Here is a 27,764-nt window from a genome sequence, read left to right on the forward strand (position 1 = left end):
AATTATGTACACTTAAGTGGTTTCAGCACAATACACTTGCATGCTAAATATTAAGTTTGCCAAGCAATCCTCGGAGAGTCCTAGGAATGACTAAAATACTGCTGATGCTTTCCAGGAGATAAGACAGCAGAGGTCATTTCATAAACCACATTTTGATCGAACGAGATCACCTGAACAGGGCAGATTTTACGTCGTGGCTGGCTGTAAGCAGCTGAGCTCTAGACAGCACTTCCCACTCCTCCGAGCTCTTACCCAGGAAAGAAGGCTTCAAGTTGGGGGCTTTGAGGTAGCTGTCCCACAGTTAGAATGCCGGCCTGGAATGTTCTGAGTTCTGGACTGAGGCTTAGGGGACTCTTCACTTCCTCAGATGGAGTCGGTTAATGGGGACATGATGGTCCAACTCCTTTTGGGCAGGAGGTGGGAAATGAAAACTCACATTTTATTCACTGCACATGATTCAACATCTGTGACATGTTCTCGTAAACCCTTTTTGCAGACTATTTCATTAACAGTCCGTCAGACTTCAGCTGGAAGAGTGTTATTTTAAGCATCTAGTGAGGTATGACACGTCTTTTCACTAAACACCCCTACGGCAGTACTTTTTAAATACCTGGGACCATCTCGGAAAGAGAAAAGTTGATTCAGACATCACACTATCAACCAGGTCAAATTCCAAACTATCTAAGAATTTAACATTAAAATTTGAAACCATGAAAGTACTAAAATAAGTCATCTCAGAATGGAGAAAGACTTCCTAATAAGGACTCAAAATCTGGAAACCAAAAAAGAAAAGTTTATGGATAAACGTGATTCTATGAGGTCGAAGAAAGAGCAGGAATATAGTTCGCAGACAAACCACAGATTAAAAAAAAAAAAAATTTTTTTCCTAAAGATTTTATTTATTTATTCGACAGAGATAGAGACAGCCAGCGAGAGAGGGAACACAAGCAGGGGGAGTGGGAGAGGAAGAAGCAGGCTCATAGCGGAGGAGCCTGATGTGGGGCTCGATCCCATAATGCCGGGATCACGCCCTGAGCCGAAGGCAGACGCTTAACCGCTGTGCCACCCAGGCGCCCCGGAAAAAAATTTCTGCACCCCTTATTGCCGACCGTAATCTCTCTCAATTAGAAAAAGGCCAACCAGTGCAAAGGAAAAACGAGCAAAAGACCAACAGTTTAGAGCAAAAGAAACCCAAAGGACACAAACATGAAAGATGCCCTGCCTCACTCATGATAAGAGAAAACACATTCCAACTCTACTAACACACCACTGTTCTCCACCCATGAGGTCGGAAAAATCACCCCCATTTGACAACACACCGTGCTGGGGAAGGCGTAGGGAAAGGGGCTCACGTGTTGCCAACAGAAGCCGCCCGAGGTACAGGCACCGGGGAGGGCAATTTGGCGCCATCCGTCAAAATTACGGATGCCTGTCGCTCCTGACACAGCCCGTCTCCTGACTCTACCCTAAGACAGACTTCTCCACTTGCGCAACGACATCACGGTATTCACCTTGGTATTGCTTATAATAACAGAAGACTAGGAACAACCAAAATGACAGCCGTGCAGGAGTGGGGAAATAAATCCGGACAACTATACGAAGGAACAGTGTCTTCTGTAAAAATAGAATGAGGAAACCACAGATGCAGCGAAAAATCAAGTTGAGCGAAACAAGTGAGGTGCAGCATGGTGTACGCAGTGTCGTGCTGGGTGAGAGATGGGGGGACAGAGGTCCCTACTTGCTTACACACCCCGCCCCCAGTGTCTGGAGGAAGAGATAGCAAACCCGCAGTGGTGGTTACCCGTTTGTGAGGTCAGGAGTCAGGTGGGCAGGTGACCAGATGGACGTATGCAGATCAGATGGAGGGGCATACAGAATATTAAGCTCTTTGGTTTTCAACTGTGTTAAGTGTTACCTATTCAAAATTTATTTATTTTTATTTTTTTAAAAGATTTTATTTATTTGACAGAGAAAGACAGCCAGCGAGAGAGGGAACACAGCAGGGGGAGTGGGAGAGGAAGAAGCAGGCTCCCAGCGGTGGAGCCGGATGTGGGGCTCGATCCCAGAACGCTGGGATCACGCCCTGAGCCGAAGGCAGACGCCCAACGACTGAGCCACCCAGGTGCTCCACCTATTCAAAATTTAAATCAACTACTTTTTTTAATTAAATACTTGGGTCTGATTTTTTTTTTCTTCTTTGTTCTGGGGGGATAATCAGCTGTCACTTTCTGCAGCCACTGTCCTGCTGTCCCGGGTTCTGTCCGCCCTCAGACAGGCCTCCTCCTCCCCCCACCGTGGGTGGGGACTGTTCAAGGCAAGTGAGGTCAGACCACATGGGCAAATGGATATTACCCTGGGGTTTATGTGCATAGACTTTGCAACTGTTTGGAGGGTTGCTATTTGGGCAGCTTTTTGGGCTCTTCTGATTCCCTGCCACATTTTGGATGGGATGCAGACCAGGAGAGGAAATGAGAGTGGATAAAAAGAGGCCGAGGCAGGAGATGAGAGGCTGACGGCCCTGCTTCCCTGATGGATCTGCAGCCTGGTAGAGGAGGGAGGGGGCCCTGTTCTCTGGGAGGCTTTTTATAGAGCAGCAGAGGACAGAACTGGGTCAGGAGGCTGCTGCCAACGCTCCTGGGATAAAGAAGGAGGGAGGAGAGGGGAGAGGGGGCTGGTGGTCTTCAGCACACACAGCCTCGGAGGAAGGAGGAACTGTAGGCTCTGGGAGAACAGAGTATGGCAGGGCAGCCAGCGGAAGGAACAGGGGAGATCTGAGCCCCCTGAGGACAGGATCTCTATCTGGTCCACTCTTCATCATGGATTGATTAGCGGAGCCCACCAAGCAGTGAGGAGAAGGGGCACTTCTCAGGACTCAGACTACCATGGTCTGTCCCAACTCAGCCACCCGAGCAGGGGAGCCCAGACAAGGAACTTCTCCGAGTCTCTGTCTCCCCATCCTCTGGATGTGGGAATGTATCACATACACTAAACACTTCACAGGCATCACCTATTTGCTCTTCACAACAACCCCATGGAAGAGAACTGTCATTGGACCTACTCTTGGATGATGACATCAAGGCTCAGAGGGCTGTGTTCAGTTGCTTAAGGTCACACAGCCGGGAAGGGGCAGAGCCACCATGAGGACCTGTCTCTCCCTGAGCCAAGGGCTGTCTGCTTTGCTCCTACATTATCAACGAAGTAAAATAAGGGCTCATAATCAGGTGGATTCTAGAAACACTTGTGCTTCCCAAGGTGGAGCTCAACTTCTAGATCTAAATGAAAGTCACTGTGCCCCCCCCAAGCTTCCGGCACTAAAATACATCTAGAATAAGCCCGCTCCCACACGGCAGGAGGAACATAAGTTAGATTAACCACAGGCCACCTGGCTACGGCATCACGTCTGCAGGGAGCGTAGACCTCAGAGGGGCACCATCTGTGCCGTGTCCGTGAGGTGACCCACTTTTTAACGTGTTACAGTCAGAAACACATTATACTTATAACAGACTGGGCATGAATATTAAGCATTTACATGATGTCGAAGGTACTCTCTAAGCTTAGAACTTGGAATCTAAAGCTATACAGGGGGGGTTCAATTTCAGTTTTCACCACTGGAGTTTTGGAAACGGATTAGAACATTGCAGACTTCACTAAGTAAAAAGTTCGTAGAAAAAATAATTACATTCCTGGTATCAGCAGTTACCCCTTTTTCCCGACAAGGCCCAAACCGCACCATATCACTTAAAAGAAGAGACATCACAGAATTTCTCATTCATCTTCCACAATTGCTGTACTCTACCTTCTCAGATCTCATAAACGTACCTGCTTAGAGTCGATGGGTATCTAAAATTCCATCTCAATAACCTGACTTATCCTCAACCAAGGGAGGCCAATCATTCCATGTAAAACTTCTAAGGTAAACAGTATAAATTGGATCATTGAAAGTAATAACAAATTACTCACAACCCAATATTAGTGAATTATCCTAATTGGCAATATTAAAATATTAATTTCCAGATTAATATTAAGTAGAGTTTGCCCAGAAAAGCCTTATAAAAATATTATCAAAAGGCTCATGTACGGTGATTAAGATTGCATCATCAGGACTTCTAAAGGTTTACTGTAAATCATTCCAGGACAATTTTTCCCCAGTATTCAAGCTATCTAGAATGTGTATGCTTTCATTTTTAAAAAATTTCACTCTTATGGGAAAACACATGCTTTTCCCCCACTTGCTCACTTTTCTCTTCCTTTCCTACTGTTCTTCCTCAGTTTATTTATACATTGAGGTTTCTTTCTTTCGTTCTTCCTTTTTTTTTTTTTTTAAAGATTTTATCTATTTGACAGAGAGAGAGAGACAGTCAGCGAGAGGGAACACAGGCAGGGGGAGTGGGAGAGGAAGAAGCAGGCTCCCAGCAGAGGAGCCCGATGTGGGACTCGATCCCAGGACCCTGGGATCACGCCCTGAGCTGAAGGCAGATGCTTAGCGACTGAGCCACCCAGGCGCCCCTATACATTGAGGTTTCTAAAAGGTATTTTTCACTTGTAAGGTTAAATGCATGCTTTTTTTTTTTTTTAAGCTCTGAAACATGCAAACATCTGAAATTTTGGAAAGATTAATGGATGCAACAAACACACCAACACAGAACATTCCAGTATGTCCCCTTCTAGAAACAAAAGCGCCCCCCAAAACCGCCAAATAAAGCAAAGCAAGCACACACGGGACATACCTTCGTTGCTACCAGCTACCCGCAAGCTGTGCTGGGATTTGCATTTCTTACTTCCGGGAGTTGGGGTAAGACAGGTAAGTTGCAGCAGTGTGCTGTCTAGAGGACTTTCATCCCCAGGGCAACAAAACAAAAATCCAGCAAGCCAGGCCCGGCCAAAGAGGCACCCCCCTTACGCCTGACCGCCCCTCACCTGCTCCCCTTCTCTCCTCTCTCCCCAGAAGAAGGCACTTCACGGAAACGTCTGGGAAAGCCCTTGGACTTTATTTTGTTACACCCTCTAAACAGACAAAAAACAAAAGAGAACAGGTATAGAAGACAGTACTTTCAATTGGCCACCAAGAGTTCCACACGAATCCCACCCTCCCACCTAACACAGACATACCCATCATCGGTCCCAATTTGGGGCATCTGCAAAAGAGAAAGCTTACACACAAAGGGGACTGGTTTTTTTCCAGGATTTTTTTGTGCATAGTTAAGAAAGAGGACATGGGAACTTTGTTCTTAAAAGCGTTCGTTATAGGTTAGAAACCCGTATGACTCCTGGTGGTAATGGTAGGTAAGGGTTATCTCCATCCAGTCATGATTGGGTTTTCCCATTCGCATATCTAACCTTCCACCTTTGATGTGATGCTCTGGCAAATGCGACCATTTAAAACACCATTGAAGTCAACAGAACTCAGCAGGAATGTCCTGGGGATCATCTGAACCTCCCCTCCGTCGCAAATGTATGTGAATGTGGTGCCCTTAGACCAATCGGGGTTTTGTCTTTTCCCCACGCATGCCTCTCATCTCCGGACACTTCCCTGATTCACAACCCAGACCCGGGAATTGGTGGGAGAGACACCTCAGAGAAGCAGTCGAGTTACTTCTATGTACGACGTCTGATGTTCAGTTTCCCCTTAACACTTAATGATGGCAGCATCTGAGTCTTGTTTCTAGCTTTTGAGACATACTTTTTTGTCCCACAGAACACTGGAAAAGTCTTTACTTAATTATATTTAATCCCTTAACAATGTAGGCTATAGGATTTCACACTGGAATGATTCCTATTCTTTCCAAACTCTGTTGATAGAACAGCAAAGGCAAACTCGCTTGTAGCAAAGTTTTCTTTCTTTGGAAGCTCCGCTGAACCCGCTCAGAACTCTGAATTCACGTGTGGGATTCCAAAGGACGCTGGAGAGCTTCTGATTGACCTGGTAGTTTTTACTCTGGGATGAATGAACATCTTTGAATTCTCAACTGTTCGGTTACTCTTCTCTTTTAATACCACCTTTCACTTACTTTGATAACTATTAGCCTCTATACTGGGTAAAAGTGATTGGCACAGGAACCGCAATCTGGAGAAGCTGCAAGTTGGGAATATGATTAAAATGCGTGTGTGGGTCAGGGTGGGGGGCAGGGAGCGCGCTGTAATTCAGAACTCCCTGTCTCCCTCTACTGAGTACATTCTGGAACTACAACAACTGTCCTCAAAACATCACCAGCGTACTCGGTGCAGCGATAAACATTAATCTGAAGAAATCACGAGCGTGTTGGAGTGTTTTTGCAAATCTTCATAGAAACTTGAAATTTGCAGCTTCCTACAATATTTAGACTTCTTCTCAACCCTTAGCCCTACTCTGAATTCTGCCAGATTCACTCTTTCGGGAATTTTGGAGCGGAGCCGGCTATCTCCGCAGCTTTTCCTCACACACAATCACAGCCGCTTCAAACTACCACCCGTAAACTGACAACACTTCGCGGAGAAGCAAATGCCATAAAACCAATAACTAATATCTTGAATAATGGAGGGGGCCACCTGAGCAAGCCCACAGGACAGACGCAACAGCCCTGGGAGAGAGGACACGTAATCGTGAGCAATGCCAAGACAGGTGCTGGTTAGGTAGCAGACTCAACACAGGAGTTTCCCTTTCCTGAAAAGTCAGTTTGCTTTAAAAACTGCACACATCCATTTCCTCCTTCACAGAAGCAATCCCTCAAGTATCATGGAGGATGTTTAAATGACAACCTTCAGCAGCGAATCTCTCCCTGCTTTTGTCTAATGACTACGTGTTAGCCTGTTCCAAGAGCTTCGACTGGCATCTCAGGGCCAACTCGACAGCAGGGGGCCGGTTACTATAACAACTGACAGTTCTTGTGAATTCTGAAAGGTCCCCGAGTAGCCATTTGGGAAACGGTTATTGAGCAAAAAGTTGCCTGGGATCGGCAGCATTCGCGGTCACGTGACCCGGATCCCCAGCACACAGCTGCAGGGAGAAAGGAGACACAGTGCCCATGCCTCAGGGAACAGCTGGGGACCTCCGAAGGCTCCCCACCCCCACGCCTTTGAGCAGCTCAGAGCACAGACAGCTTAGTACCACCGTGTCGTCAACTCAAGCCCTCCAGGGCAAGCCCTATCTTGGCATCATGCAACACGCTTTAGCTCTACCCATGGCTTGACACGTTGTCAGGATTTGAAGAGTGGAATTGTAAAAATTATTCCTAATGATTAAAAAAAACCTTGAAATATGGCCACAGATACAAGGTTCCAGAAAGGCATGAGGGATATGGGCGGTCACCAGTTTTAAAAGAAAAAGTGATGCCTGGAACACTAGGGGTCCGGTGAGCAGTCTGTGTGCAGAAGAGATAAAGGTGATGGCGCAAAGCTACCACAACGTGTGAGCTAGAAACCTGGATTTTTCTAGACTTGAGTAAGGTATACAAACCTACTTTTTGTTCCCATTCCCTTCTGCACACGAGCCACGTTAAGAGCACGCTGGACAAACCCAGTGCCTTTGTACAGGCTGAATCCCCTAGGAAAGAATCGGATTCTACCCACAAAAGCGGACTTTGTTTTGCAGGGACGAAGGGCAGCTTGAGAGCATCTTCCCTCCGGCAATACTGATCATGCAATGACCGAGGACTTCGCTGTCAGCTCGGACACAGAGCTCTGCCTGGAGCGTGTGTGGCTTTTCTCTGTTCTGTGAAAATCACAGCTCAACCTCCTCTCCTCCAAGGAGCCTTCCCAATGAGCTCGATCTCATTCCCACCCCACCCTGGCAGTGGTCAGAGCCTATTCCAGAACACAGTCTCCCTAAGTCATGACTGCAACTCAGGGGAACCCCAAATGCAGGGGCCAGCCAGGGGGCTGCAGGGAGGGCAGAGACGGACAGGCTGGTTAACTGGTGCCCTTCTCCCCCAAAAGACGTCCTCGTGGTTAACCCAGCCCACTAATATCCCAGGAGAGCATGACAACAATGTTACCACCTCATCCAATTTATCACGAGAACCCAGACAGCTGGGGTTTTAAGTAAAATCTGCCTATTTTCTAAACAATCCAGACGTTTTAAAACAGTTTATCAGCTCAACAAAACAGGTCTGGGACCTGCATTTGGGATTACCTTTCTTTACCTGCTCATCTCCCCCATTAGCCTACAAGCTGCCTGAAGACAGGAACTCGGTCTCCTTGCCTGGCACAAACGAGATGCTTTAAAAACATCTTTGAATGAACAAGCAACTAAGGAAAGAATAAACAGACCAGCCATAAAGGGTCCCAGGTCAACAACACAAAACCCTAGATTTGAATACTTCTAAGACATACCAGCTCTGTGATCCTGGGCAGTCATTCCTGTTCTGGAAGAAGGTGATGCAGTCCTGACCCTTTAGCTACCACCCAGGCCGGCTAGGAGGATTAAATAGAACGTTCGCTTTGTATCAATTCAATAGTTACTGGTTATTGTGATGAGTGTTTGCCCTTTGCTATCTGTTCACGGTCACATGCACGGGAGAAAGCACTCAGTGGCATCTGTCTCCGTTGTGACTTCCCTGGGATGGCGGGGGACAAAGACTTAGACTGAATGCAGTCGTCGGGGAGTAAAGTTGGAAGTGCTGGCTGCTAGAGCAGATGCGTGGAGAGCCTGTGCCTGGGCTCACAGCAGCTCTGTCACTGTCACTTCTGTGGGAACCCAGGAGGGATCCGTGTTCCACGGGGGACACATGCTCAGCCACTCCTTGAGCAGGAAGAGGGGTATCACCACATGCCCATATTCGACATTCACATGTATGTTTTCTGGAGCTTTCACTGTACCAACATACTCCCCCTGCCCCCAAATTTGGGGTTTGCATCCCCTCCAATTTATTACACTGTCTCCCACTGAACATCCAGGGAAGCAAAAAAAAAAAAAAAAAAAAAAAAGGCAGTATACACAAAACTCACTTGTTTTGGTGAATCGCATTCTTAATGAGGAGATGCCAGCACATGGCTAAATTTCTCCAAGTGTAAAGGTGGGAGTAAAAGAGACCTTTTTTCTCTCTGCCAAGGAGGGGAAATTGGTGTTGACTGATCTGCCACAGAATTTACAGATGGCTCAGTCATGTGCTGAGGGGGGACATAAATTTCTCATTTCAGATCGTGAAACCCTTCCAATACCAAACTAATACACCTGGGTCAGATGTTACAATAACCACTCAGAGTTTCCCACTTTCTGCTCCAGAGTCCATGTAATTAACTCAGCCCTATCTGAAACTGAGAATTAAAGCTGCTCGGGGGATGGGGGTGGGGAGCGCCTGGGTCGCTCAGTTGGTTAAGCATCTGCCTTCGGTTCAGGTCATGATCTCAGGGTCCTGGGATTGAGTCCCACATTGGGCTCCCTGCTCAGTGGGGAGCCTGCTTCTCCCTCTGCCTGCTGCTCCCCCTGCTTGTGCTCTTTCTGTGTCAAATAAATAAATAAAATCTTAAAAAAAAAAAAAAAGCTGCTCTGTTTCTGGAAAGTTCTTCAAGCCAGGATTATGGTCACTAAGATGCTCAATTTGTCATGAAGGTACTATAGCACTGATTAGCTGGAATAAGACATAATATACAGGTTATCTGATTCAGCATCAAAACTTAAACCCCTGAAATTATAGTTGGCCCTGCAGAGTTTTCTTCCGCATGATTTTGGCAAATGCAAACCATAGAATTTTTTTAAACAAACGTGCTATCAAAACAGGCCGTGAAGGGAAGTAAATGCCTCCAGACACGCTACTCCTCATTTAGGCAAAATAAGGTAAAGATTAAGAAAGTGGCTGGGTTCAAATTCAGGATCCACCAAAGATTAACATGTGATGCGGGCATGTCCCCTGATTTCCCCAAGCCTTGTTTTCTGATCTGCAAAATGCAGTAATTCCTAGGATCTGAATGCTGATTAGGCGACAATGTCATCTGCTAAGCACACACGCAGTATGGTGAAGATTCCAGAAAAGATTCTTGGCTACAAAGGCCTTAAGATAAACGAAGTCATTTTAGGTGTGAAATTTTACTCAGAAAAAAAGAGCTACCTTCAAAGCAATGTTCCTCCAGATTCCAGGAAAAATTTTTTTAAATGACTTGTCAATACTCCCAATTCTCAGTGGACGCTGCTGTCCTGCTCGCACTAGCTAAACTACGCTTCAGAACAAGTTAATACACAAGCTGATGCCCAGGCAGTGACTGGGCCGCCCGCACGAGCTCCTTGCCAGCCTCGACCTCAAGTTATGCTAATCAGAAAGAAACCTTCCAGAATCTTCCTCTTCTTTCTGAGTGGCAGCAGCTGTGTGGCTCCCGGTCTTTTCAGAAACGTCAGCACATGGGTGCCATGTAAACAGCTTGTCTTGGTAAGACGGGATCTGGAGCTCTTGGAATGCATTTTCTGACTGGTAGTAATTCAAAAGGTGCATTTTGTTTTCATCCTGAGTGGTAAGGCCAGGATGGCGCACTTCGAAAACCATTCGATTTATGGCCTCTCCCTCATCTCTATAGACTCTTACAGCTCTGAACTGTCGCAGGGTTGAGATGGATTACAATATCTAAACAGCACACACAGGGCACTCTTTGCAAAAGATACAAACCGGGACTATGGATTTTTCATTGATTTTATCTTTTTAGCTGCCCTACCACCCCGACCCTTGCTCCAAAACATTCTGCATGTATTTCCGGGTAGCTTCATGGTAACTTCTGCATGGTTAGGATTTCGGTCCCTGCAGCCCCTCAAAGCCGACCTTGCAAGGAGCACTTAAGAACTGTAACCTCCTCCCTGTAACATCTGAGCTCACCGATACTCAAGAAGAAGTTTCTTCCGCAGATCCATTTTGCTGCCTGTAAAGATGCTGCTCAAACAGTCCCCAGTGGGCCTCTACGAATCTTCTAGTCGGGGAATGGGGGGGAAGAGGTCCCTACCGTATTTTCTAGTTTGGGCCAGATGTGAAGTAATGAGACTCCTCTACGGATGGACCTGCAAAGGTGTTCCTTTAAGGAAACCTACTTTTGCTAAATGATGCCAGTGGTCTGAGTTCTTAAGGGTACTTCCAGCCACTCAAGGAATACCTGTGTGCTCTCCACCTTAGCATGTGTCCTTGGGGCCGTGTGACCATCTCTGGCCCACAGTGAGCAAGTGGTACTGAGGGATTCCACTTCTGGGTCGTGCGGTTGAGAACGAAGCGCCTCCTTGATTTTCGACCCCTGCAGCAGCCATTTGGGAGACACGGGTCCCAGAAAGAAGCTGCAGGTGCACGAGGGCTGCCCAGCTCTAGCAGACTCCCCACAGTGACAAAGAAACTTCGTGTGGTGAGGCCACTGCTGGATGTTGGGGTGCGTCTGCAGCAGCTAATGCAGCCCGATCCTCGGTGACTGAGGCTGACCACTGGGCTTCAAAGCGGGGTGGGTGCTGGGTCAGTCATGTCTCTAACCTATTTAGGGATGTTCCTCTGGAATGGCCTCGAGGCCCACTGGGAGCATCGCTGGAACCCATTTCATTAACCTGTCCTTTTTTGGCCCAAAGTGGTTCTTCTCAGTTGGTCACCTATATTTATGCTATAGTTAGCTCCGAACACGTGACTTTCAGCTATTTCTAGGATAAATACTTGGCACTACTGATGGTCAAAAGAATGAACTCTAGAAGGAACTTCCAAAAGCTATTTTTAAGCAATGTTTGGAGCAAGGACACATGACTGGCAAGTGTGCAGCTATACACGGGTTACATTTCGGGGACAGCGCTCGTTTAGGGCTGTAAATCTGAGGTTATCGAAGAACAAATTTGCAGGCACACCAGGACCCAAAATTAAAATGTGATTTTCCCCTAACGTCAGGGATAACCCAGCGATCACTGCTTACCACCTGCCAGGCCCTGGGATCACCCTTTCCCGTAGCAGACACCTACTCCTCATGGGAGCCCGGCGGGCACATTTCTTCACTGTTTTGCAGCTGGAGAAGCTGAAGGTGGTGAAGTCGGTTTGTCAAAGACCCAGTTTCTCCGTCCTTTTCCCCCCGGGCACCTCTCCTAAGGGGCCATTTTTAAAGTTTCTATTTTAATTCCAGGGAGGGAACGGAATGCAGGGTTCTCTGTTTCAGGCGTTCACTACAGGGATCCAACACTTCCGCACGGCGCCCGGTGCTCACCTCGACGCCACACTTCCTGAGGGGCCTTCATACACCGCTTCCCAGTCACTGCCCCCCCGTAAAACTGTCCCACCAGTAACATGCGTGCGACATACCTGTGCTTTACCTATAAAAGAAGTTTTGCTTTTGCTTTACCTCCCAAGTACCCATTCGCACCCCTTTGGGAAGAACTCACCCCTGCTAACGACACTTGCTCTGAAGCCATGGGTAGTGACGGTGGGGCTGGCCCGGGCTGCCCCCTCACCTCTACACAGCACCGCCTTTTTCTCCTCTTGTCTTTCTGTAGCATGGTTCCTGTATGCCTTTCCATCATGCTTGGGGTAAGCTTCATTTCCCTTTAGGCGGCACCCAGGACCTTCAGGATCTGGCTCTTGCTGTCTCCACGGGTCCCTGCTTATGAGCGGCCCGATTCTCTCCAGCCCCTTGCCTGTACACCCTCTTCGCTCGTGTCCAGCTGCTTGCTCTCCAAGCCCCAGCTGGGGCATCAGCCCTCCAAGCAGCTTTCCCCTGATCCTGCCCCTACCTTTGTGCTAGCAAAGCAGCTTGGATTTCATCCTCCAAACATCCTCTATACTCGATTTTATGTACTCGTCTGCCTCCCCCAGGGGGCTGCAAGGACCTTGGGAGAAAGGAGCTTATCCCCCAAATCCCCAGGCCCAGCGTGATGGGTGGCAGGTGCGACAGAAGCAGCACATGAACAGAGGAAGTTGCACGTGGGTCCCGCACCCAAGCAACAGAAGAAACCGCTTTATCATTTCTTCAACAACACAACACTTGTCGACTGCTGTAGGCACTCTGATAATCCTGCAGCTGGGATGGAACTGGAAGGGGCCCCCAATTTTCCATGCATTCATGGCACCCGAGTCCTCACTAAGAATCCGAGGCTGACCAGGCTGAGCTCAGGTGCCTACCTTGTTTCTTTCCTACTACTCGCACGGGTCATTCTCTGCTATCCAAGTCTGAATTCTCTTTTCTCAGCAGAAATCCCTCTCCTCCTCATTCTAATTTCCCAGCTTTTTTTTGGAGCTGGTGCTGGCTGCTTCTGTCTGCCTGACACCTGCATTCGGTCACCTTTCTGGGTTTTGAGGGTCCTCTGGGAAAATATCCCTTGTCCAGTTTCAGTGCATGGGGATTGCGATGGCAAAGACCTCACTTCTGGGCTCCAGAGTTAATCGAAGAGCCAGGCCTGACCAAAGTCTTTAATACCTCTGCTCCAGAAGGTTCTAGGGGTGAATCAATGACCTGAGTCTGTCCTAAGAAACACCATCTGGGGGATTTAAATGGAACTGTTATGGAAGAGAAATTCCCTCTCTGCTGGGATGGGAGGATGTAGGTCTGACATGGGCCAGAGGCCACCATGTGGAAACAGAGGGCCGCAGAGAAAAGCCAACACAGGGACAACAGACCCCGGAGACGAAGAGGGAGACAAACACAGGAACACAACACGAGCCCTGCTGTCCTCATTCCATTTCTCCCGTCTAGCTGGGCCTGATGCTCCAAAGTGTTCCGCTCCATGAATCAGCCGATTTTCCCCTCCTTGTGCTTAAGGCACTTTGAAAGAGATTGTTGTAAATTCCAACACAGTGGATGCGATCACTGCACACTGCTTAGTCCAGAGTGGGCCTTCAACAAACATCTGGTCCTTTACCTTCCCTGGTCACAGCTAGCAGGGGAGGCTCACAGGAAGGCGGTGGCACTACAGGCCCACTAATCCCACCTCCGGTTGACTTTGCTGCACGTCGGTCATGCTCAGCTTTCACAGTATGGAGGGGGGAGACCGGCATCTTGGTGCTTCAAAAAGGTTATGGATTCTAGAGTGAAGAAGTCCTATGTTCAAAACCAGGGTCCGTCACTTTCTACAGCACCTCCAGGAGCTTCTAGTCCCTTGTTCTTAAATGGGATAATAGTACCTGTCCTAAGGTTTACTCGGACAATCACAGGACATGGTGGTACCTGAGCACTTGGCCTGGTGCCCGGCACTTAAAAAGAGACTCAGGAAACATTAGCAAGCATGAACATCCTCGCACAAGGGGACACTGGTGGAGAAAAAGAAATCCGAGAGCTCAGGTTTCATTTCTACTGTTTCACAAATTCATTTGATGGCAGGACTCTCAACACACTCAGGAGCCAGGAGAGCTGCAAAGGGTCAGCCCTCGGTTGCAGAAATGGCCTCCACAGTGAGCTGTTTGAACCCCCAGGTGCCTGGCCTGCCCCCAAGGACACAATCCAGAAGGTTCTGATCTGCCTCAATGCTCTACGTATGTCAAGTCTGTCTGGCAATCATCTGTTCTCGCTGTGCCTCAAAAGGCAGAAGAGCACTGAGGTCCTAGCTTCAAAACCACACCGCCAACGGGACATGCACGTCTCTTCTGCACTTAGCGATTTTCTGTGAGCCCCCCAATGCCTCCTCCTTGCACATTAATAAGAAACAAAAAAGTTGGACAGAAATAGTCCTTATCTCCTCTCGGCCGTTCTCCTGCTTAGCCAGCTCATCTGTCCTAATGCTTATTTTAAGCTCCTTCATCTGTAACAGTGTTCCTCCTATTCCCTTCTGCGGGCTGGCAGGAAGAGTCTAGTGAACGCTAGTGTGCACAGGTCACTACGTTCAAACTTCTGGTTACTTTAAATCAAGCTCTGAGTACATACCAACTGGTAGGTATATCTAACCATCATAGATTTTAAACACATCAAGTATTATTCAAGACATTTTCAGACGAACCATGAGAGACTGTGGGCTCTGGGAAACAAACTGAGGGTTTTAGAGGGGAGGGGGTGGGGGGATGGGCTGGCCCGGTGACGGGTAGTAAGGAGGGCGCGTGTTGCACGGAGCACTGGGTGTTACACGCAGACAAGGAAGCACGGGACACTTCATCAAGAACTAATGATGTGCTTGTATGGTGACTAACAACTAAAAACAAACAAAACATTTTCTATTCAAACCGAGTTTTTCAAAAGTATATGCAGTTGTCATTTTCTAATAGGAAAACACATCTCGAATGGAAGGTCTCAAAGTTCTCTTTACTGTTTTCCACAGGCCCTCCCTCTGTGTAGCCTGTAGTGTCAACACCCATGTTCTGGCCGGCCTGGTCTCCACGGACACCGGGCCACACAGCCCTTGCTCCCAGCGAGCTGTCTGGGGGGGCGGGGGGGCGGTGGGGCGGTGGGGAGGCAGAGGACCAAGCTGGGCCCGTCAGAAACAGTCCTGAGGTGTTTGCTACGACTGCTTAGGGCAGGAACTGGTTCACACCAGGGCTGCTTAGCAACAGTGTCCGGTCTGGGGGCAGCTGCGCACCCTCTCTGCTCCTCCGTGCGGAGGGTCTGCCACTAAAACCACACGCACGCACGCACGCACGCACGCACGGTACCGAGCAGAGCCAAGAGAGGAGTGTGCAGACCTTGTTAGTTCCGTGTGCTCAGCTAAACCCAGGTCAGGCAGCTTCCCATTTTCCAGTGGGCTCCAGACCAGCATTTGTTTGCAAACCACTTTGTTCTAGGGAAGGCACAACAGGGAGGTGACTCACCCCCAAACACCAAGATTTTCATGATCTAGCTGGCCTGCTGTATTCACACAGCTACAGGGGCCATCAGACACCTGGGGAGGCCAGAGATGAACCCTTCCCTATTCCCTGGTTCTACTGAATGGAGAATGGGCCCAGGGACCCACAGCCTTTCTGCCAGCAGATCCCGTCAATCCCACCTTCAAAATATGTCTAAATCCAACCGATTCCTACTGCCTGCACTGCTGCCCCCTCATCACCTCCTCTGGACTCGTCCAGTCCAGCTCCCCTTGCTCTGCTGCTGCCCTATCCTCTTCGGGCTTTTCGCAACACAACAGCTAGGTGAACCAGAAGTCAGATCACAACACACTTCTGTAGCAAACCCTACTTATCTCGGGGTGAAAAGCGATATATGCACAGCAGCCCACGAGGCTGTACAGGACATGACTCCCTGCTACCCCATCTCTTCCTGATCCTCTCTCCTACCCCTCTCCCCAATGCTCACGTGCTCCAGCCACACTGACCTTTTCACTATTCCTGAAACGTGCCGGGCACACTCCTACCTCAGGGCCTTTGCACATGTGGTTTCCTCTGCTTGTCACCTGCCCCCAGTGGAGCCCATCTGACTCCCTCCTGCTTTAGGTCTTTGCTCAAATATCACTTGCCACTTAGGTTGAATATTCCGAGTAGTTAAGGAAGCTCTAAGTCCCAGACGGCCCCTCCCCTTTCCAGATTTAGTTTTCTCCATTACACACTTACCATCACTTTAAGTATCACATATCTTACTTATGGGCTTTGTTTATTGCTGGTCTCCCCCACTAAAAAGTAAGCTCCAGGAGGTAAGACTGCCTGGAACATAATAGGAGTCAAAATTAACTGAGTGAATGGCAAGAAGAAAGCATGGGATGGGGATAGGACACTTGTTCACCATGGAGGAAGCTCGTTCAAGGGCAGAAGCGTCCCACAGTAGTCGGAGAGGTAAAGGTAGCCAGGCCAACCAAGAGGTCCAGCCTGCCTCATTCAGTTAGGCTGCCTCAGAGAATGCAGCTGGAAAACAGAACTTTTAAACAGAAGCTGCAAACAGGCTTCCCAGGAGGAACAGTGAGAACCAGTTCAAGGGCAATGATAATTCAGGGAGGACTTAAAAATCAGCTGTATCTATATTACGTGTATTAAATGCCACATAATGTGCTAAATGTTTCCCTATCATCTGATTTTCAGCAAAAGGCTTTCACAGACATCTTAAAGTCAAGAAGGGTCATTATGCAGACACAACAAAGTGAAACATGGCCCCAGAGAAGGTGGAAATGCTGGGAAACTTATACACTCATTTTGCAGGTTCAGAAACGAAAGCTTCAGGTGGGAATGGGATTTGAATCCGGCAAGTACCAATGCTGGGGTCTGAACCTGGATGTCCCGGATCCCCAAGCAAAATCTCCTTCGGCACGCCATCTCAGGAGCTCCTCCATCATGGCTCTCGCCTACCAGCTGCTTCCAGGTAAAGCAGATCCCCCAGGTGGTGACCCTAGACCCACTCCAGCTGCCTCAGCTTTACGAATGAGAGGCGCAGGTGCAGCCTGGCTTACTCACCTCCAGTAAACTAGCACAGCAATGAGAAGGATGAGGCACACGAAGGTCAAGGCTGATACCACAATCAGAGGGATGATCCACTCCATCCTCCCTGGAGAAGGACGGCTTATCATTCCAGAGGTGTTCTTTTCTGCTGCAAAGAGAAACCGTGGCAATTAGAGGACAGGGCCAGTGGAGAGGGGGAGCGGGGGGCCGGAGGAAGACACAGAGCTCCGTCCCAGTTTGGGGTGGTTTCCCGAGGACTGAGCTGCCTGCTCTGGCTGCCCTAGGACAAGAGGGGCCATCGGTGGTGGGCGCCATCTCCCACCGAGTCCCCACCCAAGCGAGGCTTATTCCCTAATTGCCAGGGGGCTGGACGCACAGATACAGGGCAAGACGTTCTCCCAGAGAGCTGCACAGAGAGAGATATCAGCTTCACTCCAAGAACAGTATGACCCGGAGCAGGTTCTGGATACACTGAAGAAATGGGCTCAAGTCTGAATGCAAAAATCACACTTGCGTCTGGAAAGGGACTGGAGCGGTGGGAGGTGGCTGGGAGCTGCTCAGGTTCACCAGCGCCAAGGCCGGAGGGAGGGCAGGAGGGCTTTTGCTAAGATAACCAGCTGGGACAGCAACGGTTCTATTCCTCGCCTGCTTAGCACCCAGTTCTGTTTGGGGAAAGCACCTCTCCCTAAAAGATAAAGCCGTAGTGGGACAATCATCCAGACGGGGCTCCCAGTCTCCCGGGCAAGGGTGGGGCTGGGCAGGGGACTCCAGGTAGAGCAGCAGCTCTCCCCCCCGGAGTCCCAGCCAGCCACTCAGACTCCATTACAGCACAGTCCACCGGGAGCACCGAGATGCTTCCGCCCAGCAGTTCCCACCCGCCGGACTCCGGAGAGCCTGCGTCTCCAGCTTTCCCTCTTATCCCATTCCTCCCCACCCCCATCCTTCTAAAAGTTCAAAGACAACCGGAGCGAGGAAGCCATGCCTCGCTCTGCTCCCAGCACACGTCCGCCTCTAAAGAGCAGCCAGTCTACAGGTTCACAGGCAAGTCTGAAGCGACCCGGGATTCTCTCTGGTCCGCAGGTACCTCTTACCCAAGCAGCTCTTTCCTCTGGCTCTCGCAGGCCCCGAGGAGCGTCCCAAGTCCCCAGGAGCCTCCGGAAGGAACCTACTCTCCTTTATACCACGCGGAAGATGCCTGGAAATCTCCAGGTGGTGCAGATGAGGCTCCTATGGATGCCGAGCGGGGCTGGGAAGGGCAGGGGTGCTCACGGACAATCATGGGAGGCAGGTGGCGAGAAAGCGAAGGTTAGATGTGAGCGAGGGGAGAAGCCCCGGGAAGAGCCTACAGCTGGCTGCAGGCTGCCTTGCACTCAGCAAAAACGAGGCCAGCGCTCCGCCAGCCCAGAGTGTCCCTCTGCAGGGCGGCTTCCACACGGGGCTCATCAGACTGGGTTTCCAAGGCGGAGAAGATGGGCTGACCAGGAAGGAAATAATTGGCCCTGGGAGCGGATTTGTAAAGAGGCAAGACTCCTGAGTAATGAAGAAGCGTGTTACAGAGCTTTTCACCGGCTTCTTCCAGCTTCCTTTGATCACCTCTGTTGTTTCACGCACAGTCCGGGCATCCCACGGGGCCAGACGGAGGCCAGCTCACGGGTAAGGAGATAGAGGCAGGCAGGCAGGCACACTCTGATGAGACACCATTAACACAGCACTTCACGGTTTATAAAGTATCTTCCTAACCGTGCCAGCCCATTGCTCCTGACCTCTTGCTCCACAGTTTCTCATTAGATGGCTATTTGCCAAGTCCCTAGTGTGTGCCCGACACGGTGCTAGGGGATGGGGAGGCGGCAGGACGTCAGGCAGAGACAGCCCTGTGCTGGGGGGTGGGAATCACTGGAAGGGAAGAGGCAGACGCTAGAACAAGGAGTTAGGATAGGATGAATGGGATGCCACGGATACAGCCCAAGGGCTACGCACAGCGGGAAGAGCTGTCCTAGCCTAGCGGTTCTGGAGGCGGCTCCTTGACACAGGTACCTGGAGGGTGAAGGGGAGTCAGCCAGGCTGAGTGCAGGGGAAGAAGTGTGTTCTGGACAGAGAGTATGAGAAAGGGGGGACCAAGATGGAGTAGGGGAGGCCACATCTGCCAGGGCCCTGTAAGCTGAAGTAGAAGAGGTTCTAGTCCCAAGAGCGCTGGAAGCTGAGGCTTAAGAGATCAGATGTACAATTCTTCCCCTTGACCTAATGTTTTAATAGCAAAGCTCTAGAAGAAGCAGTTACAAATGAGAATAATCGTGCTGGGCTCCAGCAGGGGGCAGCCCAGCCAGGCAGCTATCCGGCTGATGGCTGGGAAGGGCTGAAGGACTGGAAGGTCCTGTTAATGGAAACTATGGCAGGAGCACTGACATTACGGGCTACATGTCCAGTGAATTCGGTACCCACCCTGCGAGGCATTGGCATACTGGGGGACTCCCAATGTCTTATTTTTCTCCCTGTCTTTTTTTTTTTAAGATTTTATTTATTTATTTGACAGTGAGAGAAAGTGAGAGGGAACACAAGCAAGGGGAATGTGAGAGGGAGAAGCAGACTTCCCGCCGAGCAGGGAGCCCGAAGTGGGGCTCGATCCCAGGACCCTGGGATCATGACCTGAGCCGAAGGCAGACGCTTAACAGCTGAGCCACCCAGGCGCCCCTCTCCCTGTCTCTTGACAGAAGAGGATTCTTGCCTATCTACTAACATGGTAGATGGGCAGGGGCAGAGGCAGAATGCAAACTCCAGGCCCTACTCATCCCGAAGCACTGGAAAGGACCCTTGGCCAGAGGAGCCCCTCACACCCATCTCTCTAAACTGTCACTGGAAACACCAGCTCTAGACTATCTCTGCCATCCGAAAACCAGCAAACAGCGGCCATTCCAGCATGTCTGGGACTTAGGAGTCACGGTCTAGTTGTGAGGGTCAATGGCATATTCCATGGCCCCAGAAATCCCATGTGTCGGCCGTTACGTCTGTCCCTCTCTGGGCCCCCACAAGGCGAGGGTGCAGGTTTTCATCAGATTCTCGGGGAGCCTCCGGTCTCACTTGCCAGAGGACAGCATGGTGTGCAGATGGGTCTGGAAGCCGTGGTGCGCCCGGGGCCGGGCTCGGGGCGACCTCAGCGTATGCATGACTGAGGCATTTCTCTAACATTTCCCAGTGCTCGTGGGCGACCTTGGTTTTGAAGGGGTGGACAAGTGACCCTCCATCAGCAACACCTTGAGGCATGACAGACCTAAGAAAACACGGTTCCACCAGGCACTGGCTTTGCCCGGGGCTTCGCCCGAGGCCAGGCAAAAATACGAGCGCTGCTGGATGTCCACCTGACGCATGACAAAGTAGATTTCATCGTTGCGTTCCCGGTCCTGCTTTGACTTCATGGTACTAGGAGCCTGGAATGTCATCGCGTCTGCACACGACCACGTGAATGCTGCTCCTGTCCCTCTCCTGAGGAATTCCGTGCTGCTCTCAGGGACAACGAGGCCTCCCATTATCTCCTGCGGCTCCCCACCCCTTGTGTTCCAGGAACACCCATCCAACCAGTGACCATGCTGGGCCACGGTGGGTCCCCCTTCTTGGCCTTTGTCCCTGTCACCCCACTGCCAGGAATGCCCTTCCCACCCTGTCCCCAGAAGCGCCCATCGACCCCCCCAATCCTGGTTCGGGGCTGCTTTCTCCGTAGCAAGGCTTCAGGCTGTGCTATCTCTGGAGGGCTGAGTCAAGTTCAGATCACAGGTTCAAATCCTGGCTCTGCCACTTTCTATGTGACTTTCAACCAATAACCTGAATCAGTTGGGCCTGGAGTTCTTCCTTTATAAAAAACCCTGCTTCATAGGGATGGTGGGAAAATTCAATGGAAAGATGTGCCTGGCGCTGAGTGGTGCTGGTACCTACTCTTGTGCTCACCCACACCCTCACCGTGCACTCCCCTCACTGTACACGTCACACTCAATTATACCTGCTCTTTCATTTGCTACAAGGGTCCCCAAAGGGAGGGCTGACTCTCATTTGTACACGGAAGCACAGTAGTGAAGCCCTGTCTCCTACTAGCTCTGCAACCCTGGGCAAATTACTTAACCTCTCTGTGTATTCTTTTCCTGCTCTGTAAATGGAGACAATAATATTGCCTATTACCCTGTGGCGTGTGTGGATTCAACGAACTAGTACCTATAAGACACTCTGAATGTTGCCCAGTAGCCACTGGACAGCTGTTCACATCATCGATGGGGGTGATCACCATCCCCATTCACCCTCTCTGTCGTCAACACCCCAGCAGCACAAGGCAGATGCTGAGTGTGACCGCCCTGTACTATCTGAGACCATAAGTGGCAATCACACAGGAGCTCAGACGAGCGGGGCATGAGCACTCTGCCTGTGCGGGGGCAGAACCTCATAGCTGGCCCTGAGACCACACGCACCCCACTTCTTGCTGTCCTTCAGAAACGCCCGTCCTGCTGCCCGACTCAGTCTGGGGCCCGGCAGGCCCTCGGAGGAGCAAGTGTGATACAACGGTGAACTGCCAAGAACTACTAGGCACATGTAACATGCTGCCTGGGCTGGGTATACACTCGCCTGCTCCTGGACCTTCAGTCCCCCGACAATCCTCCCCATGCGAAGGCCTCCAGAGACTGGAACATACTATGAACTATTCGGTACAACCAACATCATGCACTTCAGGGCCAAGCAGACCGGATGACAAATTCTGACTCAGGCCCTGCTGGCTGTGTGGCTTTGGGTAAGTGACTGCCCATCTCTGAGCCCCTGGTCCCTCCTTTACCAAAGGGAGACATGATGATGCTCACCTCTCAGGGGACTTATAAGGAGTAAATGAGATCATCCACGGTGAAGAAGATTGTGCAAATTACGGCCACGTAACTTACAGAACCAGATGCAAAAATGAAACCAGGGGGCCTCCTGTTCACAAGCTATTAAAGAGTCTCAAGATGGGGACAGCAGAGCGTGGAGGCCAGCACAGGGCCTTCTGAGCACAGGTCCCACTCTTCTGAAGCTGGCCTGAGCAGTATTAAGCACAGTGCCTGACACCGACGAGGCACCCAGAGAGTCCATTCTTCTCTTCCTTCCAATGGAACCAGGCACCGGTGCCACCAGTGTGGTACAATGAGCACTCCCGATTGTTGGGAGCAGCTCCCTTTCATTCAGAGCTTCACTTGTAACCCAGCTGCCTCCTGGGAGAACTTGGCTGCCCAGTTCCCGGAGGGCGTGCTCCCCTCCCCGATGCCCAAATCCTGACACCAGAGTAAGTCCAGGACCTTTGAGTTAATGGAGCTTTTCCTCTCATCTCCATCTCTGATTGTCCAGATGGTCTGGTTTTCCCAGCAGAGCGAGCTTTCGATTCCTGCCCGCCATGGGTTGTGTGAACTGGCAGCCCACACGTGCGCCTGGCTTGGCACCCCTCCCCCACTAATTATTATTAGATTGTGAGGTAGCTGCCAACATTAATAGGCAATAGAGTTCACATAAACCAACAATGGAATCGCCTACCAGCAATGTTTGGAGTTGGCAAGGCTGGCCTGAATTCCCACACGGCAAACATCAGCTGGAACCCAGCAGCATACTCTGCTCTGACAGGGCATGTGTCCCTTGTTTGCCACAGTCCTCGCTGCTCCCTAATGTCACCCACCAGACCTACCGTCCTCACCCCTGACCCTGCTGGCAGCTCACTCTAGCCCATCTAATTCCAGGCTGCTGGGGGGCACTCTGACCCAAGGAATGAGCAGAACAAAATGGACTTGGGTCCCTTTTCCATACTCTTTCCACAGCTGCATCTCCTTGGTCCATGTGTGCCAGGATGAAATGGGATGGGGGTAACAACTTACACCCACCTCTCCCTCCACCCCCACGGCTGCGATAAAGGGCTGCTGGGAAGGTAAGAAGAGGGAGGCCAGCCAGAGCTGGGACTCAGAAAATGAGCCTCCTTCTGAAACGTCTTCCAGATAAAACTTAGAGCAAGATGCGAACTAACCTGCTCTGAGCATTCGCAGGAGAGAAGCAAGGATGAATGACCTTCCCCACATCCCCTCCTCCTCCCAGCTTTTCTTTCAGCATCCAACAGAATCTGAGTAAAGTGCCTCCATTCTGCTTTAAAAAAAAAAAATTAAAAAAAAAAAGAAAAGAAAAACAGTTTTCAGTGGCATATGTCATCACTGAATTAATGCTGTTTGCCTTTTACTGGCTTGGCTCTCATCCCAGTAGAAGCAAATAAAAACGGAGTACAATGTACTAGAAATGCTACAAGCAGTGATGTATCAGATGGATGCATCTGAAACGCTTCCTACCGCACGGTGAGGACCCAGCTTCTGCTGCAGGACAACAACCCCTACGCCGTCAAGACTAAAATGGGCCTGCATGCAAGAGACCACTCTCGGGAGTAGGAGAAAGCGGCACGCTTTCACTGTTCAGGAAAGATCGAGAGAAGGACACACGCCGGGTTCAACTGCGGGCAACTTGACGACATTTGTTCTGAGTAACACCACTCCTTAAAAACCACCCACAAACCGTGAATTAAGACGGCTGCTTAAAAAAAAAAAAAAAAAAAACACACCACCACCCAAAAAACTGTGGTTAAAAAACACGTAAAACTTACCGTCCTCACCGTTTCTAAGGGGCGGTTCAGTCGCGTCAAGTGTATTCACGCTGTTGGGTAACCAATCTCCAGACCCTGTCTTTCACCAGCAAAATGGAAAGTCTATACTCGTTAAACCATAACCCGTCTCCCCACAGCCTCTGCCAACGACCTTTCTCCCTCTGCCTCCATGACTCTGACGATTCTAGGCGCCTCATGCAAGTGGAATCCTGTTTTTGTCTTTCTGTGACTGGCTTATTTCACAAGCATCACGTCCTCAAGGTTCATCCGTGTTGCGGCGTGTATCGGAATGTTCTTCCTTCCCGAGGCTGAATGACATCCCACTGTATGTACGGACCACATCTTATTCATCCGTTCAGCTGTTTGGGTAACAACCCACACGTGCATCCCTCGGCTGCTGGAAATAATGCCGCTATGAACGTGAACGCACAAGTATCTCTTCGAGACCCTGCTTTCAATTCTTTTGGGGAGACACCCAGCAGTGGGATGGCTGGATCATATGGTAGTTCTATTTTTAGTGTTTTAAGGAACCACCATATTGTTTTCTACAGCGGCTGTACCATCTTACATTCCCAGCAACAGTGCGCGAGCGTTCCAAATGCCCTACATCTTCGCCAACGTTTGTTATTTTCTGTTTGCTTTTGTCATTTGCATGGTAGCCCCCCAAGCAGGTGGGAAGTGAGAAGGTGGCTGGCTTTTCACAGGGCCACAAAATTTGCCTTTATTTTTCTGGCGTCCCGGCATTACCTAAAGCATGGTGGCAGAGACCCGACTGTCAGTTACAAACATGTATATTCTCCTGCAAGGGGCCACGGGCTCTGGGCTCCCATTACGGTGCCTGAGCTGGATTGGAGCATCGTGTGTTTTCATTTATATTACCACCTGGAGTTCCTGGGAATAAGCACTCCTTATCCCTTCACGGAGAGCTCCCCTCATCACACTCAGACAATCAAACAGTCTGCCGTGTCTACTTCAAGTAGGCATCAGGAAACTGAAGGTGTTTGATAAATCCCAATTTCATTCTAAGCCCTATAAATATGCTGGTCCTGACTGCCACCATAGACACTTGGTTGCAACATCGTGTGGCTTGGCCATCAGCGGGGACAGAGCCTGTACACTGTCTTACGTCAAATACATACGACAACCTGAACGCCTGACCCCAGCCTTCACGGAATGTTCTGCTTGTTCTCAGTGGGGTCTGGTTTCCCATACCAAGAGATACAGACTCTGTCCTAGTTCAAAGATCACTTAGTGGGTGGGGGGGAAGGAAACTTCCAAGGGCCCAGACACTTTCTCAGCAGACACTAAACCACGCCAGCACTGAACAACTCCTTCGAGCCACTCCCAGCCGATGCTTTCTGACCCTCCCAGGAAGAGGACAGCCAAGAACAGGGACAGGCGGGATAATCTAAAAAACACCTCCAAAAAAGGGAATCTGACCCACAAAACTAGCCCCTGGCTGCCAACTGCTTTGGAGAGTCCAAATGCCTGCCATAATTTATTTTACATACAGCACCTACGTTTCCCTCCACCTCCACACACTCTGGCTGAGTATCCCATTCATGATTTCTGCCGTCTTCACGAACCTGTCCTAGCACTTATTTCTGTCCAAGTGAACTTGGAAAAGGAAACTTTATATTAACAGGATAAATCCGAGTTTCTCAAGCACAGCGCCGCTGACACTTGGGACCAGGCTGGTCTTGGTTGTGGGGGGCTAGTCTGTGCTCAACAGCATCCCTGGTTTCTACCCAACTAGTTGCCAGGAGCAGCCCCTCCCCAGGCACGGCCACCAGAAATGTCTCCAGATATTGCCGAATGCCCTTGGGGAGAGGGGGACAAATTCCTCTCTGGCTGAGAACCTGTGCCATAAGCGGAAAACTATTTTTTCTAAAGCACACATTCAAATAGTCACTTGATAAGTAACATGTCATCTGAAATCTCGTCTTGTGTTGCCCGCTCGGGGAATAAGCCCAAAGCAGAAGGACAGCAGCACCGTGGGGGGAGGACACCCCTGGACTCTGCAATCGGGGCGTGTGTTGGAGCCCTGTGTTGCCCGGACATGTTTCTTAGCTTTCTGAGTCTTGGTTCCCTCACTGGCCAAAGACAACAAGGACAGCACAGCCTGAACAGGGGTGCTATTGGACTACAGACACACAGCTGGGCTTTTAGCACAGGCAACACCAGCACGGAACAAATGTTACCCAGTACTGCTATTGTTTCCACAATCAAAGGTTTTCAAGGTGGGTTCCTCAGAGCTCGAGGGTTTCAAAGGGGTACCTTAGGGTTTGCCAAAGGAGTGGGGTGGCGGAGCTTAGCGCCCTCCACTGTGGCTCAAAGCAGAACAGCAGGGGCGCCTGGGTGGCTCAGCAGGTTAAACGACCAACTCTTGGTTTCAGCTCGGTCATGGTCTCAGGGTCGTGGGATCGAGCCCCATGTCGGGCTCTGTGCTGAGCTCAGAGTCCATTTGTGACTCTCTCTCCCTCTCCTTCTGCCCCTCTCCCCGGTCTCTCTCTCTCCCTCTGAAATAAATAAATCTTAAAAAACAAAAAAACACCAGAACAGGAGGCCCCATGAACTAACTCTGACCATTCTTAGCTCAGGTCCAAACAAAAGGAGGCCGGGAGACTGTGGTAGGCTGAGCCCAGAACTGGACCATCCTGTAAGCACCTGACTCAGGGCTGACGGAAAGGAGCAGCTGTAAGCACTCAGGGAAGGAGTGTTTATATACTGGGATTCTGAGCAGGATTCAGTCTGAGAAAGGACTTTCCCTGATTTGAGAAAATGAAAACGGAAAACTGTAGCACTAAATGATTGTTTTAGAGACCATGCCCACCCTGAAATGCTTCCGCTAGGGTCTGCGGTCGTGCATACCACCCCAAGAACATGTTATTGTATCAACTGGCTCCTGGGGGTGCCTGCACCATGTGCTGCCTGTGGCTCCTAAGAGAGGGGCCAGGGCGGATTTCCATGTGCCACACGCCCCGTTGAGGGCTTCACACTAGCAGATGTTAGCAAACAGACACAGTGGCTGCATGGAGGCCTCTCATCCTTCCCATCGGCTTCCAGAGCAGCTGGAACTATCGCAATCAACTCTACAGTCAAGGCCAAGTACCAGTGGTTCCTACCTCCCCGGCCCAGGGATGTGTTTAGTTTGGCATACGTGAAAACAAAACAAAAAACGAAAGAAAGAAAAAAGAGAAAATGTTTTAAAAATTGGGATTCATTTAAAAATTGGGAGATGCTGCACAGACTTGGGTTTCTGCCTCGCGAGGCATCTTCAGTGGCTACAATCAGGGGAACTGAGTGAGGCTGTCCTCTTTAGAAAAGACACGTGCATCTGGTTTGCTGTGGTCCTCAGTCCTCCCTAATGTCCATCACATGGCCCTCTTCTCTCAGTGACACCACCTGTCTGCTTTCTGTAGTTCGCTGCTTCTCCCACAGGAGGACTCCTTCCTTGTGGATTACTACTACGCACGAGACTTAAAAAGAGGTTACCAAACATCAAGGAATTTAAAACAAGCCTTTTGGAGATGCTGGTCAAAACATAACATAGTCTGTAACTTTAAACATGAATGCTTGTTTCAAAGAGACTAAATATAGGGGCGCCTGGGTGACTAAGTATCCGACTCTTGATTTCGGCTCAGGTCATGGTCTTGGAGTCCTGGGGACTGAGCCCCATGTCGGGCTCTGTGCTCAGTGGGGAGTTTGCTTGAGATTCTCTCTCTCCCTCTGCCCCTCAATACCTTCTATCCCTCTTAAAAAAAAAAAAAGGCTAAACATTGATTAATTGTTTACTTACTGTGAAGAAAACGAAATGAGATTTAAAGAAATGTACATGCAAAGTCTTTAAAATAACCCACCAGCAGCATGAAGGCTTTATTTAAAAAGTAAATGCCAAGCTGGAGGAGGCAGATGGGGAAAGGCTAGAAGGGCTGGAAGCG

General features: G+C 49.9%; 1 protein-coding gene across 1 annotated transcript in view; it reads right to left on the reverse strand.

Moving 5' to 3' along the window:
* PTPRG (protein tyrosine phosphatase receptor type G) overlaps positions 1 to 27,764 on the reverse strand; it is a 209,999-nt gene that overhangs the window by 64,736 nt on the left and 117,499 nt on the right. The window contains exon 9 of the mRNA XM_040628133.1: positions 17,205 to 17,337. Within this exon, the coding sequence (XP_040484067.1) occupies positions 17,205 to 17,337 (133 nt within the window). The remainder of the gene's footprint in view (positions 1 to 17,204; positions 17,338 to 27,764) is intronic.

The sequence above is a fragment of the Ursus maritimus genome, unplaced genomic scaffold, assembly GCF_017311325.1.
Source record: "Ursus maritimus isolate PB19 unplaced genomic scaffold, ASM1731132v1 scaffold_14, whole genome shotgun sequence".
Classification (NCBI taxonomy): Eukaryota; Metazoa; Chordata; class Mammalia; order Carnivora; family Ursidae; genus Ursus; species Ursus maritimus.